Source organism: Oncorhynchus clarkii, unplaced genomic scaffold (assembly GCF_045791955.1).
Source record: "Oncorhynchus clarkii lewisi isolate Uvic-CL-2024 unplaced genomic scaffold, UVic_Ocla_1.0 unplaced_contig_2184_pilon_pilon, whole genome shotgun sequence".
NCBI lineage: Eukaryota > Metazoa > Chordata > Actinopteri > Salmoniformes > Salmonidae > Oncorhynchus > Oncorhynchus clarkii.
The window spans coordinates 639,667-655,464 of record NW_027257947.1 but is presented as its reverse complement, the minus strand read 5'-3'; the positions used below and the strand labels follow the sequence as shown (position 1 = coordinate 655,464).

General features: G+C 43.5%; 1 protein-coding gene across 1 annotated transcript; it reads right to left on the bottom strand.

Annotated features, from left to right (window-relative positions):
* Window positions 1-2,274: 2,274 nt before the first annotated feature.
* LOC139394165 (uncharacterized protein C18orf19 homolog B-like) lies at window positions 2,275-15,573 on the bottom strand. Its single transcript, XM_071142204.1, has 5 exons — window positions 15,443-15,573; window positions 14,811-14,845; window positions 14,185-14,659; window positions 5,903-6,014; window positions 2,275-3,454 (listed from the first exon to the last, which is right to left on the bottom strand). The coding sequence occupies exons 3-5, from the start codon at window positions 14,625-14,627 to the stop codon at window positions 3,014-3,016; spliced, it is 996 nt and encodes a 331-aa protein (XP_070998305.1). The 5' UTR covers window positions 14,628-14,659; window positions 14,811-14,845; window positions 15,443-15,573; the 3' UTR covers window positions 2,275-3,013.
* Window positions 15,574-15,798: the final 225 nt, after the last annotated feature.

The window sequence follows — 15,798 nt, the reverse complement described above, 5'->3', positions numbered from 1 at the left end:
ACTGCTTTAATACCAGGACCCTGCTGCTTTATACCCTACTGCTTTCTCCTGTTCTATTCCTGATTTCTCCTGTTCTATTCCTGCTTTCTCCTGTTCTATTCCTGCATTCCTCTGTTCTATTCCTGCTTTCTCCTGTTCTATTCCTGCTTTCCCCTCTTCTATTCCTGCTTTCTCCTGTTCTATTCTTTTATTCCTCTGTTCTATTCCTGCTTTCCCCCGTTCTATTCCTGCTTTCTCCTGTTCTATTCCTGCTTTCTCCTGCTCTATTCCTGCTTTCCTCTGTTCTATTCCTGCTTTCCTCTGTTCTATTCCTGCTTTCTCCTGTTCTATTCCTGATTTCTCCTGTTCTATTCCTGCTTTCTCCTGTTCTATTCCTGCATTCCTCTGTTCTATTCCTGCTTTCTCCTGTTCTATTCCTGCTTTCCCCTCTTCTATTCCTGCTTTATCCTGTTCTATTCTTTTATTCCTCTGTTCTATTCCTGCTTTCCCCTGTTCTATTCCTGCTTTCTCCTGTTCTATTCCTGCTTTCTCCTGCTCTATTCCTGCTTTCCTCTGTTCTATTCCTGCTTTCCTCTGTTCTATTCCTGTTTTCTCCTGTTCTATTCCTGCTTTTCCTGTTCTATTCCTGCTTTCTCCTGTTCTATTCCTGCTTTCTCCTGTTCTATTCCTGCTTTCTCCTGTCCTATTCCTGCATTCCTCTGTTCTATTCCTGCTTTCTCCTGTTCTATTCCTGCTTTCCCCTGTTCTATTCCTGCTTTCTCCTGTTCTATTCCTGCTTTCTCCTGTTCTACTCCTGCATTCCTCTGTTCTATTCCTGCTTTCTCCTGTTCTATTCCTGCTTTCTCCTGTTCTATTCCTGCATTCCTCTGTTCTATTCCTGCTTTCTCCTGTTCTATTCCTGCATTCCTCTGTTCTATTCCTGCTTTCTCCTGTTCTATTCCTGCTTTCTCCTGTTCTATTCCTGCTTTCCCCTGTTCTATTCCTGCTTTCCCCTGTTCTATTCCTGCTTTCTCCTGTTCTACTCCTGCATTCCTCTGTTCTATTCCTGCTTTCTCCTGTTCTATTCCTGCTTTCTCCTGTTCTATTCCTGCATTCCTCTGTTCTATTCCTGCTTTCTCCTGTTCTATTCCTGCATTCCTCTGTTCTATTCCTGCTTTCTCCTGTTCTATTCCTGCATTCCTCTGTTCTATTCCTGCTTTCTCCTGTTCTATTCCTGCTTTCCCCTGTTATATTCCTGCTTTCCCCTGTTCTATTCCTGCTTTCTCCTGTTCTATTCCTGCTTTCTCCTGTTCTATTCCTGCTTTCTCCTGTTCTATTCCTGCTTTCTCCTATTCTATTCGCATGTTCTATTCCTGCTTTCCCCTGTTCTATTCACCTGTTCTATTCCTGCTTGGCCTTCCATTTCCTGTAGTCCACGGTCAGCTTGCTGACGTTGAGGAAGAGGTTGTTGTCCTGGCACCATACTGCCATGTCTCTGACCTCCTCCCTATAGTCTGTCTCCTCGTTGTCGGTGATCAGGCCTACCACCGTCGTCCACAAACGTAATAATGGTGTTGGAGTCGCGGCCACGCAGTCATGGGTGAACAGGGAGTACAGGAGGGGACTAAGCACACACCCCCGTGTTGGGGGTCAGCGTGGTGGATGTGTTGGTGCCCACCCTCACCACCTGAGGGCGGCCCATCAGGAAGTCCAGGATCCAGTTGCAGAGGAAGGTGTTCAGTCCCAGGGTCCTGAGCTTAGTTATGAGCTTGGCCACTATGGTGTTGAATGCTGAGTTATAGTAAATGAACAGCATTGACACTTGCCAGATGTTAGCGTGGCCTTGTGAATGTTAACCTGTTCAAAAGTCTTACTCACATTGCCTATGGTGAGCAAGATCATACAGTCGTCCAGAACAGCTGGTGCTCTCATGTATGGTTTTCCTCGATGCGGATTTAGCTCGTCTGGTAGGCCCGTGGCTCTGTTTCCCTCTGTAATCTGTGATAGTTTGTAAGCCCTGCCACATCCGACGAGCGTCAGAGCCGGCATGGTATAATTCGATCTTTGTCCGGTATTGACGTCTCGACTGTTTGACGGCTCGTTGGGAGGTCGTAGCAGGACTTCTAATAAGCGTCCGGATTAGTGTCTCTCTCCTTGAAAGCGACAGCTTCAGCCTTTATCAATGCTGCTGGTAATCAGTTGTTGGACTTTCAATTCCCTACATGATTTTGGGAGTGAACCGTTCCATAGTTAAGTACAGTGCTCAGAACATGGAATGAAGACAGGAAACGGAACGATGTTTGGAAGCTCAATATTCTGCTTTATTGCAAATTGTGATCATACCAGACATGACATTAACAGTACAGTCCAATAACTGGTACTACAGTACCCAACACCCTTCTGTTCAGACTGTGGTTTTCATTTTATTGCATTTTGGTTGAATAATTCTGTAATTTCCACAGAGCAACTTAAAGGGATACTTCTGGATTTTGTCCATGAGTTCATCTGACTGTGGAAGTAGATAAAGGGCTGCATTGCCAACATCCAGAAGTATCCCTTTAAGGAATCAAATCAAACGACTTCTGTAATCACACTTCCTATTAAATGCACAACTTTCAGTTGACTAGACATTAGGTAGTAGGAACACAAAAATAATACAATATATTAAACTTTGGGTATTGGATAAAAAGACATTAGAAAACGTGATTTAAAACGTTGAAAGACGCAAGCAGTTAGTCTCCATGAGGCTTTGACGGACGGTGATGAATTAAACAGGAATTTTATTTTTCATACCCAGAATTCATAATGCTCCTCAGTGTATTCTAATACAACTGAGAAATCCCACCTGCCTCCTCCTTATAGCAGGTATAATGGTAGCTAGCTGGGGCAGTCAGGAATTACAGAAGAACAGTAATGTCTGGACTCATTCGTCTCTCAACAATAGGTTCATAATATGTGCCTTAATTCTGTCTTTGACCCCAACCACATTGAAGACACCAAACATGTGTTTATTCACAACCACTTGTAAACAAGACTAATCTAGCTTCTTTCGGTAAGACACTTTGTCTTTGGCTTCCTGTAGTTTATCAGAGAACGTGTCTTTCGTCTCCTCCATCTTTCCAGAGAAACGTTCTTTCGTCTCCTCCATCTTTCCAGAGAAACGTTCTTTCGTCTCCTCCATCTTTCCAGAGAAACGTTCTTTCGTCTCCTCCATCTTTTCGGAAATACCAGACAATCGTTCTTTCGTATCTTCCATTTTCCCAGAGAGTAGTTCTTTGGTTTCCTCCATTTTTTCAGAGAACAGTTCCTTAGTTTCCTCCATTTTCTCTGTGAGTTTCTCCCTGGTCTCTTCCATCCGGTCCTGCAGGTAGTCTTTGACGGGCGGAGGGGTGGAGAAGTAGCCGTGTTTACGGAGGTACTGCACCGAGAAGGACGTCCCACCCAGAGTCACCGTGTATCTGGCGGGTGTTGCAATCTGAAGGAAATCAGGATAAAGAAAGCCACTAAGTTCAGTAGAACAAGTGAATTGAAGCTGATGTTGCAATCTGAGTATTTATGCTTACCCTGAACAGGGCGTTGTATGTACATGTCATAGTGAGTATTATTACCCTGAACAGGGCGTTGTATGTACAGTGCCTTGCGAAAGTATTCGGCCCCCTTGAACTTTGCGACCTTTTGCCACATTTCAGGCTTCAAACATAAAGATATAAAACTGTATTTTTTTGTGAAGAATCAACAACAAGTGGGACACAATCATGAAGTGGAACGACATTTATTGGATATTTCAAACTTTTTTAACAAATCAAAAACTGAAAAATTGGGCGTGCAAAATTATTCAGCCCCTTTACTTTCAGTGCATCAAACTCTCTCCAGAAGTTCAGTGAGGATCTCTGAATGATCCAATGTTGACCTAAATGACTAATGATGATAAATACAATCCACCTGTGTGTAATCAAGTCTCCGTATAAATGCACCTGCACTGTGATAGTCTCAGAGGTCCGTTAAAAGCGCAGAGAGCATCATGAAGAACAAGGAACACACCAGGCAGGTCCGAGATACTGTTGTGAAGAAGTTTAAAGCCGGATTTGGATACAAAAAGATTTCCCAAGCTTTAAACATCCCAAGGAGCACTGTGCAAGCGATAATATTGAAATGGAAGGAGTATCAGACCACTGCAAATCTACCAAGACCTGAACGTCCCTCTAAACTTTCAGCTCATACAAGGAGAAGACTGATCAGAGATGCAGCCAAGAGGTCCATGATCACTCTGGATGAACTGTAGAGATCTACAGCTGAGGTGGGAGACTCTGTCCATAGGACAACAATCAGTCGTATATTGCACAAATCTGGCCTTTATGGAAGAGTGGCAAGAAGAAAGCCATTTCTTAAAGATATCCATAAAAAGTGTTGTTTAAAGTTTGCCACAAGCCACCTGGGAGACACACCAAACATGTGGAAGAAGGTGCTCTGGTCAGATGAAACCAAAATTTAACTTTTTGTCAACATTGCAAAACGTTATGTTTGGCGTAAAAGCAACACCCTGAACACACCATCCCCACTGTCAAACATGGTGGTGGCAGCATCATGGTTTGGGCCTGCTTTTCTTCAGCAGGGACAGGGAAGATGGTTCAAATTGATGGGAAGATGGATGGAGCCAAATACAGGACCATTCTGGAAGAACACCTGATGGAGTCTGCAAAAGACCTGAGACTGGGACGGAGATTTGTCTTCCAACAAGACAATGATCCAAAACATAAAGCAAAATCTACGATGGAATGGTTCAAAAATAAACATATCCAGGTGTTAGAATGGCCAAGTCAAAGTCCAGACCTGAATCCAATCGAGAATCTGTGGAAAGAACTGAAAACTGCTGTTCACAAATGCTCTCCATCCAACCTCACTGAGCTCGAGCTGTTTTGCAAGGAGGAATGGGAAAAAATGTCAGTCTCTCGATGTGCAAAACTGATAGAGACATACCCCAAGCGACTTACAGCTGTAATCGCAGCAAAAGGTGGCGCTACAAACTATTAACTTAAGGGGGCTGAATAATTTTGCACGCCCAATTTTTCAGTTTTTGATTTGTTAAAAAAGTTTGAAATATCCAATAAATGTCGTTCCACTTCATGATTGTGTCCCACTTGTTGTTGATTCTTCACAAAAAAATACAGTTTTATATCTTTATGTTTGAAGCCTGAAATGTGACAAAAGGTCGCAAAGTTCAAGGTGGCCGAATACTTTCGCAAGGCACTGTACATGTCCTTATACAAGTCATAGTGAGTATTATTAGCCTTGTACAAGTCATAGTCAGTGAGTATTCTTACCTTGTACATGGAGTAGACAGGGAGTATTCTTACCCTGTACAAGTCATAGTCAGTGAGTATTACCTCATACATGGAGTAGGCAGGGAGTATTCTTACCTTGTACATGGAGTAGACAGGGAGTATTACCTTGTACATGGAGTAGACAGGGAGTATTCTTACCTTGTACATGGAGTAGACAGGGAGTATTACCTTGTACATGGAGTAGACAGGGAGTATTCTTACCTTGTACATGGAGTAGACAGGGAGTATTACCTTGTACATGGAGTAGACAGGGAGTATTCTTACCTTGTACATGGAGTAGACAGGGAGTATTCTAACCTTGTACATGGAGTAGACAGGGAGTATTACCTTGTACATGGAGTAGACAGGGAGTATTCTTACCTTGTACATGGAGTAGACAGGGAGTATTCTAACCTTGTACATGGAGTAGACAGGGAGTATTACCTTGTACATGGAGTAGACAGGGAGTATTCTAACCTTGTACATGGAGTAGACATGGAGTATTCTAACCTTGTACATGGAGTAGACAGGGAGTATTCTAACCTTGTACATGGAGTAGACAGGGAGTATTACCTTGTACATGGAGTAGTGAGTATTATTACCTTGTACATGGCGTAGGCAGTAAGGGCATAGCCGCCAGAAGAGTGATTCAGCAGACCAACGATCTTCTCTGGTAAACCAATGAACTCCAGAAAAGGCACCACATTCACTCCCCTGTGGAATATACAGCGAGGTTAACTCAGGCCAGATACTGTGTAATATTCAGACCAGATACTGTGTAATATACAGGTCAACTGAGGCCAGATACTATGTAATATACAGCGAGGTTAACTCAGGCCAGATACTGTGTAATATACAGGTCAACTCAGGCCAGATACTGTGTAATATACAGGTCAACTCAGGCCAGATACTATGCCTCCCCTGTGAAATATACAGTGAGGTTAACTCAGGCCAGTTGCTGTGCCTTCACATGAAACATAGACTCAGTGGCCAGTTTATTAGGTACACCACCCTGTTCACCTAAACGGGTAGCTTCTATAAAACTGTGAGTCACATGGCCGTGGCAGACAGACATTCTGTTACTGTTAGATTATAATTTCATATTTAAACATTGTAATGTGGTTAACCCTTAAAATCTAAATTTAAAAGATACAATTCAACTAGAGTGCCCTTAGATCATGGGGAAAGCACTTGACTGTTGGACTTCGAATCAAACTGTATTTGTCACAAACGCAGAATACAGGTGTAGCCCTTACTGTGAAATGCCTAATTACAAGCCCTGAATTAGCACACGGGTCCCGCTAGCTGATTCAATTCCAACCACATCCGGTGAAATTGCAGAGCGACAAATTCAAAATAAGAAATGGTCATATTAAACATGAAGTGCCTTTACATCATTCAAAAGCGTAGAATCTTGGTAATCGGACGGCTGATTTGTCATCCTGAGGGTCCCAGTGATCAAATGCAGTGCCGTTTTGTTTGATAAAATCAAATTTTTATAGCCTAACACGAAACATTTTGTCAACCGCTTTGTGTTGTGAATTCCGTTTCATTTAACTATCGACGAAACAGTCGACGTAATCACACTAAACGTACGTTTATCCAGTCATGGTTGGTTTCGTTGCAATCCTCTGGTTGTTAGTAACACAACCAGACTTGATGGTTCTTTTCGCGGGACGTATTGACCCAAAGAAACCCATTTGAAGACACCAAGCAATGACCTCATTGCGAACCAATGGGTGGTGTTTCGTTGATTGATTGTATTTTGGCCCAATGACCACTGATCGTCTAGAACTCTAGCTTGGTCGATAGCCAATGAGCTGAGGTAAACGGCAAAGTGTAATGGTTAAATGCTGGAAGACCAGCCTTCGTAGTAAAAGGTTCATTCGCCATTGAAGATCTGAGTTGAAGCAGCTCCGCTCGTTACGCACAGCAATATTTGGTAAAGAGCATTTTCAGCACTTTCATATAAAACATTATGGCGACTAAATCAGGAACAGCTAAATCAAAGTCCTAGGTATACAGATTTACACCAAATGATAGAAGAAATTGATAGGGAAAGTGAGAGAGTTGCTACAGGACGACGAGCCTGTGAGCGAGCATCGCTTCGGCTCACAGACATAAGACATGTTTTTGCACGGGGAGTACATCGTTTTGGACTGGTGAGTTCTTCTCATGCTAATGCCGTCGTTTGAAATGAAAAATATCAAATATTATTCATTTGAGATTTATTTTATTTGCAATATATAAAAATATAATCAGTAATGAAATGTGTAAAGTACACATTGGCTATACATTGTGGGTGTGTGCATATATAAATATGTTTTTATACATATAAATGGAATGGAAGAGCACGGCACCATAGTGATTGTGTTCCCTCTACTCTATATAACTCATCTGTTTAATTTACGTGTTGACACAGGGCTCAGACGTGAAAGTATTTTAGCTGAATTTCTTTGTTTCACACTGACTCTGGCTGGGAGCCCCCAGCGCCACTGACTCTGGCTGGGAGCCCCCAGCGCCACTGACTCTGGCTGGGAGCCCCCAGCGCCACTGACTCTGGCTGGGAGCCCCCAGCGCCACTGACTCTGGCTGGGAGCCCCCGGCGCCACTGACTCTGGCTGGGAGCCCCCAGCGCCACTGACTCTGGCTGGGAGCCCCGAGTGTCAAGGTGCCCATCCCCGATTGAAGCTGGTTCATGCAGCCAGACCCCTGCTGTCTCCGGCTCCACACCTACCCGGCCATCGAGAGGTGTGAAGACACTGACAGTGTGAAACCTGCAGCCATGGAGGCAGAGGGGCGTTGGCACACTGTGCAGGACGAGGATGTGGAGCCACTTTCCACCAACATTCAGAGCAGAAAGGACCTCAGCTGGACAGGACTGCAAACTACAGCCCCCTTCAACTTGTTTTTCAACACATCAGTTATTGATTCCCTGGTGTCTGACACTAACAAGTATTGAATCATTCCCTGGTGTCTGACACTAACAAGTATTGAATCATCCCCATGGTGAATGACTAGCTACACTATTGAATCATTCCCATGGTGAATGACTAGCTACACTATGAAACCACACACTATTGAATCATCCCCATGGTGAATGACGAGCTACACTATGAAACCACACACTATTGAATCATCCCCATGGTGAATGACTAGCTACACTATTGAATCATTCCCATGGTGAATGACGAGCTACACTATGAAACCACACACTATTGAATCATTTCCATGGTGAATGATGAGCTACACTATGAAACCACACACTATTGAATCATTCCCATGGTGAATGACTAGCTACACTATGAAACATTCCCATGGTGAATGACTAGCTACACTATTGAATCATCCCCATGGTGAATGACTAGCTACACTATTGAATCATCCCCATGGTGAATGACTAGCTACACTATGAAACCACACAGTATTGAATCATCCCCATGGTGAATGACTAGCTACACTATGAAACCACACACTATTGAATCATCCCCATGGTGAATGAAGGTCCACTATGAAACCACACACTATTGAATCATCCCCATGGTGAATGACTAGCTACACTATGAAACCACACACTATTGAATCATCCCCATGGTGAATGACTAGCTACACTATGAAACCACACACTATTGAATCATCCCCATGGTGAATGACGAGCTACACTATGAAACCACACACTATTGAATCATCCCCATGGTGAATGACTAGCTACACTATGAAACCACACACTATTGAATCATCCCCATGGTGAATGACTAGCTACACTATGAAACTACACACTATTGAATCATTCCCAAACTAAACTGACCGACTCAAACTCCCCAGCTTATGCTCTGAGATATACCACAGCAGGTAACTTGCATTGTAAACTACACACTATTGAATCATTCCCAAACTAAACTGACCGACTCGGACTCCCCAGTTTATGCTCTGAGATATACCACAGCAGGTAACTTGCATTGTAAACTACACCCTATTGAATCATTCCCAAACTAAACTGACCGACTCGGACTCCCCAGTTTATGCTCTGAGATATACCACAGCAGGTAACTTGCATTGTAAACTACACACTATTGAATCATTCCCAAACTAAACTGACCGACTCGGACTCCCCAGTTTATGCTCTGAGATATACCACAGCAGGTAACTTGCATTGTAAACTACACACTATTGAATCATTCCCAAACTAAACTGACCGACTCGGACTCCCCAGTTTATGCTCTGAGATATACCACAGCAGGTAACTTGCATTGTAAACTACACACTATTGAATCATTCCCAAACTAAACTGACCGACTCGGACTCCCCAGTTTATGCTCTGAGATATACCACAGCAGGTAACTTGCATTGTAAACTACACACTATTGAATCATTCCCAAACTAAACTGACCGACTCGGACTCCCCAGTTTATGCTCTGAGATATACCACAGCAGGTAACTTGCATTGTAAACTACACACTATTGAATCATTCCCAAACTAAACTGACCGACTCGGACTCCCCAGTTTATGCTCTGAGATATACCACAGCAGGTAACTTGCATTGTAAACTACACACTATTGAATCATTCCCAAACTAAACTGACCGACTCGGACTCCCCAGCTTATGCTCTGAGATATACCACAGCAGGTAACTTGCATTGTAAACTACACACTATTGAATCATTCCCAAACTAAACTGACCGACTCGGACTCCCCAGCTTATGCTCTGAGATATACCACAGCAGGTAACTTGCATTGTAAACTACACACTATTGAATCATTCCCAAACTAAACTGACCGACTCGGACTCCCCAGCTTATGCTCTGAGATATACCACAGCAGGTAACTTGCATTGTAAACTACACACTATTGAATCATTCCCAAACTAAACTGACCGACTCAGACTCCCCAGCTTATGCTCTGAGATATACCACAGCAGGTAACTTGCATTGTAAACTACACACTATTGAATCATTCCCAAACTAAACTGACCGACTCAGACTCCCCAGCTTATGCTCTGAGATATACCACAGCAGGTAACTTGCATTGTAAACTACACACTATTGAATCATTCCCAAACTAAACTGACCGACTCAGACTCCCCAGTTTATGCTCTGAGATATACCGCAGCAGGTAACTTGCATTGTAAACTACACCGAACAAAAATAAGCATGTTAAAGTGTCCCATTTTTTTATGATCTGAAATAAAAGATCCCAGAAATGTTCCATACGCACAAAAAGCTGATTTCTCAAAAATGTTGTGCTCACATTTGTTTACATCTCTGTTAGTGAGCATCTCTCCTTTACCAAGATAATCCATCCACCTGGACAGGTGTGGCATATAAAGAAGCTGATTAAACAGCATGATCATTACACAGGTGCACCTTGTGCTGGGGGACAATAAAATGCCACTAAAAATGTGCAATTTTATCTAGGGCTGGGCGATAAGACCAAAATATCATATCATATATAGTATTTTTTTTATTTTTAAATTTGACATTTTTACAGTATTTTATGTTTTTGATTAATAAAAGTTCTTTGTGCTTTATGAGCAGTGACCTTAGGGTGGCAACACATACATTCTACATGATTTCAATGGGTCTTTCTCCATTCTGATTGGTTTATTCCGTTCAATTCAACTTCAACCTAAAATCATTTTCTGCATTTCCTGCACTCATTTGAGATCATTTCCACAGCATAGTGGTTAGAGTGTTGGGCCAGTAACCGAAAGGTTGCTAGATCGAATCCCCATGCTGATAAGGTAAAACTTTGTTGTTCTGCCCCTGAACAAAATAAAAAAATAAATCTTTGTTTGACTTTCTGTGTGATGAAAAGAAAATGTGTCTCCTTGCCTGTAACAGACATATTTGGGAACCTGAACGCGAGCATGCAGGGGAAATACCAAAACATGCTACAGATTAGTGACCCGATCAGTCGATTCAGAGGACGTCATTATTATTGGAGAGAGTCTTTCAAAAGAGAACCGTGCCCCCTTCCCTCCGCTGTGCCTGTTTCTAACAGAAAACAGCATCAGGAAGTGTCCCACACCAGTGATGACTGCTCACCTCCAACGCTTGGAAGAGCACCATGGGACCTACTTCCCAATCCGTTTGACTGGGATCCTGGCTCAGTTGACATGCCGGTAAGTGAAATCAAACAGCTGATGGAGCTGTCATGTGACCAAAATGCATTTACGGGTCACTACGGAGGAGTTTTGGTTCCTGGCTCAAAGGGGCATAATACCCTGCCCTCTGCGTTCAAAACAACTCGGGAACTGGGAAATCTCCAACTTCCGACTTCAGTGCGTTCAAGACTACTGGGAACTCGGGGAAAAACTAGCTCCGACTGGGAGAAATATTTTTTAAAAACGGGCACCTGACTCAGAATTCCACCTCTGGAACTCGGGCCACTTTCTCTGACCAGAAGATCACTGACGTCATGATTTGAGCTCATTCATATTTCTTTTTTTTTTTAGTTCCCCGTTGTCTTGAAAGCTCCATAAAACTCATTGTACCCTTCCGTCAGCTCATATCTGTGTGAAGCTGGTTTCAGTGCTCTCGTCTGGCATTAAAACCAAATATCGATCCAGGTTGGATGTGACAGCAGAGATGACGTGCACACTGTCGACCACACCCCCTGACTAGCACACCCATCTCATTAGATGATGCACACTGTCGACCACGCCCCCTGATTAGCACACCCATCTCATTAGTGGTGATGAGATACATTATGTCAGACTAATTGACTGTCCTAGCCCCACATTATGTCAGACTAATTGACTGTCCTAGCCCCACATTATGTCAGACTAATTGACTGTCCTAGCCCCACATTATGTCAGACTAATTGACTGTCCTAGCCCCACATTATGTCAGACTAATTGACTGTCCTAGCCCCACATTATGTCAGACTAATTGACTGTCACAGCCCCACATTATGTCAGACTAATTGACTGTCCTAGCCCCACATTATGTCAGACTAATTGACTGTCCTAGCCCCACATTATGTCAGACTAATTGACTGTCCTAGCCCCACATTGTCAGACTAATTGACTGTCCTAGCCCCACATTATGTCAGACTAATTGACTGTCCTAGCCCCACATTATGTCAGACTAATTGATTGACACAGCCCCACATTATGTCAGACTAATTGATTGACACAGCCCCACATTATGTCAGACTAATTGATTGACACAGCCCCACATTATGTCAGACTAATTGACTGTCCTAGCCCCCCATTATGTCAGACTAATTGACTGTCCTAGCCCCACATTATGTCAGACTAATTGACTGTCACAGCCCCACATTATGTCAGACTAATTGACTGTCCTAGCCCCACATTATGTCAGACTAATTGACTGTCCTAGCCCCACATTATGTCAGACTAATTGACTGTCCTAGCCCCACATTGTCAGACTAATTGACTGTCCTAGCCCCACATTATGTCAGACTAATTGACTGTCCTAGCCCCACATTATGTCAGACTAATTGATTGACACAGCCCCACATTATGTCAGACTAATTGATTGACACAGCCCCACATTATGTCAGACTAATTGATTGACACAGCCCCACATTATGTCAGACTAATTGACTGTCCTAGCCCCCCATTATGTCAGACTAATTGACTGTCCTAGCCCCACATTATGTCAGACTAATTGACTGTCCTAGCCCCACATTATGTCAGACTAATTGACTGTCCTAGCCCCACATTATGTCAGACTAATTGACTGTCCTAGCCCCACATTATGTCAGACTAATTGACTGTCCTAACCCCACATTATGTCAGACTAATTGACTGTCCTAGCCCCACATTATGTCAGACTAATTGACTGTCCTAGCCCCACATTATGTCAGACTAATTGACTGTCCTAGCCCCACATTATGTCAGACTAATTGACTGTCCTAGCCCCACATTATGTCAGACTAATTGACTGTCCTAGCCCCACATTATGTCAGACTAATTGACTGTCCTAACCCCACATTATGTCAGACTAATTGACTGTCCTAGCCCCACATTATGTCAGACTAATTGACTGTCCTAGCCCCACATTATGTCAGACTAATTGACTGTCCTAGCCCCACATTATGTCAGACTAATTGACTGTCACAGCCCCACATTATGTCAGACTAATTGATTGACACAGCCCCACATTATGTCAGACTAATTGATTGACACAGCCCCAAATAAAAAAGTTAATGTGGCTGTTAATTAGAGCATTTTTTCTTTCAGGTGGTTGTGGTCGCGAGAGTTTTATATAAAATAAAAATAGGGTTTAGGGCAAAAAAAGTTTGGGAACTCCTGGTCCTAGGGTTTACTGAAAACGGTGCGAAAAACATCCAGTCAGCAGCAGTCCTGTGGGTGAAAACAGCTCGTTGATGAGAGGTCGAAGGGCAATGGCAACAGCCGTGCAAGCTAACAGGCGGGCCTAACAGGCAAATAACGGCGCAGTACAACAGTAGTGTGCAGAACGGCTTCTCAGAACGCACAACTCGTCGGTCCTTGTCACGCATAGCCGCAGGACGTAGGGGTGCTGAATGTGCTGAAGAAGAAAATAACAACAATAATACAGGACTAGCCTTTACTAGTCCATCCCCCGAAGAATTCAGGCTGTTGTAGAGGCAAAGTGGGGTTCAACACAGTACTAGATGGGTGTACCTAATAAACTGGCCATTGAGTATCTAGGTAGTAGTACAATGAACACAACAGCAATGCCATTAACCTTAGGCCAAAAGACCAGTTAGGTACTGCACTTCTAAATGCTTTATGTATAGCTAAATGATTCATAACAAAAGACCAGTTAGGTACTGCACTTCTAAATGCTTTATGTATAGCTAAATGATTCATAACAAAAGACCATAGTAATGGAATCCCCAGGGAGATTAGACCAGAGACAGGTGACTCACTGCATAGCAGCGTAGTAGAAGGTCCCGAACCAGACGCTGGAGGTCAGGAGATGGACAGGTATCATCACCTTCCCATACTGCTTGAAGGTCTTCTTGAACCTCTGGACCAGACCAATGGACTTGTCCTGCAGAGGGTCTATCTCTGGGGCCTCCGGTGGGGCCTCCACAGGCAGCTTGGAGGAGTCTGCCCCATAGACGGGCTCTGTTCCAGCCAGGCTGGGGGGATGGCTGGGTGGGTCCTGGTCCTCTGGCCGGAGCTTGGGCTGTTCTACTGCCCTGTTAAAGGCTGAGGTACTGACCCAGCGCTGGCCGGGCTCGGGTGGCAGGCGGCCTACAATACACACCGACACGGCCAGGCGAGCCTCACACACCGACAGGCCCACGACCACAGACCGCATGTAGGCCATCTGCCGCAATGCACCCTGGGACAGAACACGATGCATCTCCTCCTCCCTGAGACGTTTGACCACAGAGCCTGCAGACAGCACACATCATCAGGGTTTACTAATGACTATCAATTACAACAGGAGTAATCATTTATGTTGATAAGTATATATTAAGTTGGGAACGCTATAAATCAGAGTGAAGAAACATATCTGATGATAAGACATAATACCAAAACATACCTCCAACTAGAGCAGATCAACCATTAATCCAACACCTGAAATGAAAACGTCCAAATAAAATGATAGCCACAACAGACTAATCCAGTAGCCACTACTGTGGGTGATCCTCAGCTAAACAACCAAAGTTCTGGTTGAACTAAGTTTACTAGCTACACAGCCATATTCAGATATATAGCTAACAAGGCAAATAAAAAGCTAGCTAGCAAGCCAACTATAGTAAGTAGCTAGTCTGCTCGCTAAGTAGCTAGCTAGCCAAGTTACTATGTGCAAAGGTTAGCTACAGAACTTGCAAAACATTAGTTATCCTTCTAGAGCTAGCTAGCTAGCTGGCTAGCTGTCACATACGCAGAGGTTTCTGTGTGGTTGACATTCAGGGAGTCTGGAGGACGACAAAACTTCCTTCACTTATAAAGCTTCCAGAACAACCCTGTGGAAACACGTGCCAGTTTTAGATGTGGTTAGCTAACGTTAGTTGTCTGGCTGAAGCCTGATTCTGACAGAACGACAACTGGGGTTGTTTTGCTTACTAGCTAAGTTAGCTAGCCCGAAACTTGGCAAAGTAGTTGTGTATATACATTTTTCGGGAAGTTGTAAAACTACGTGACAAAGTTGACACGTAACGGAATACATACATTGAAATTCAAGAGGTTTTTGATCCTGTCAAAAGTGTTTTCTGTAGTTGTATGAGCCATAAGTACATAGAATGACCGTCCTGTCAGTAGAAGACCTTACAGCAGAGATCGAGGGGAATCCGCGTGTCCTCGGACAGCGCACGGCATCATGGGATTCGTAGTCTATTTGTCACGAGATTTGGTGTCTGCAAACTGCGTAAAAAACAGCACTTCCCGATATGCCTAAAACCTTTCGGTCAAAATGTCCATTTCTTTTGAAAGAGATACAAACCTCTAGTCCAGCGGATAGGAACCAAATATACCCAAGATCGTTCCACTTTATGTTGGAAGTATCCAAGTTGGTTCACGAACACTCA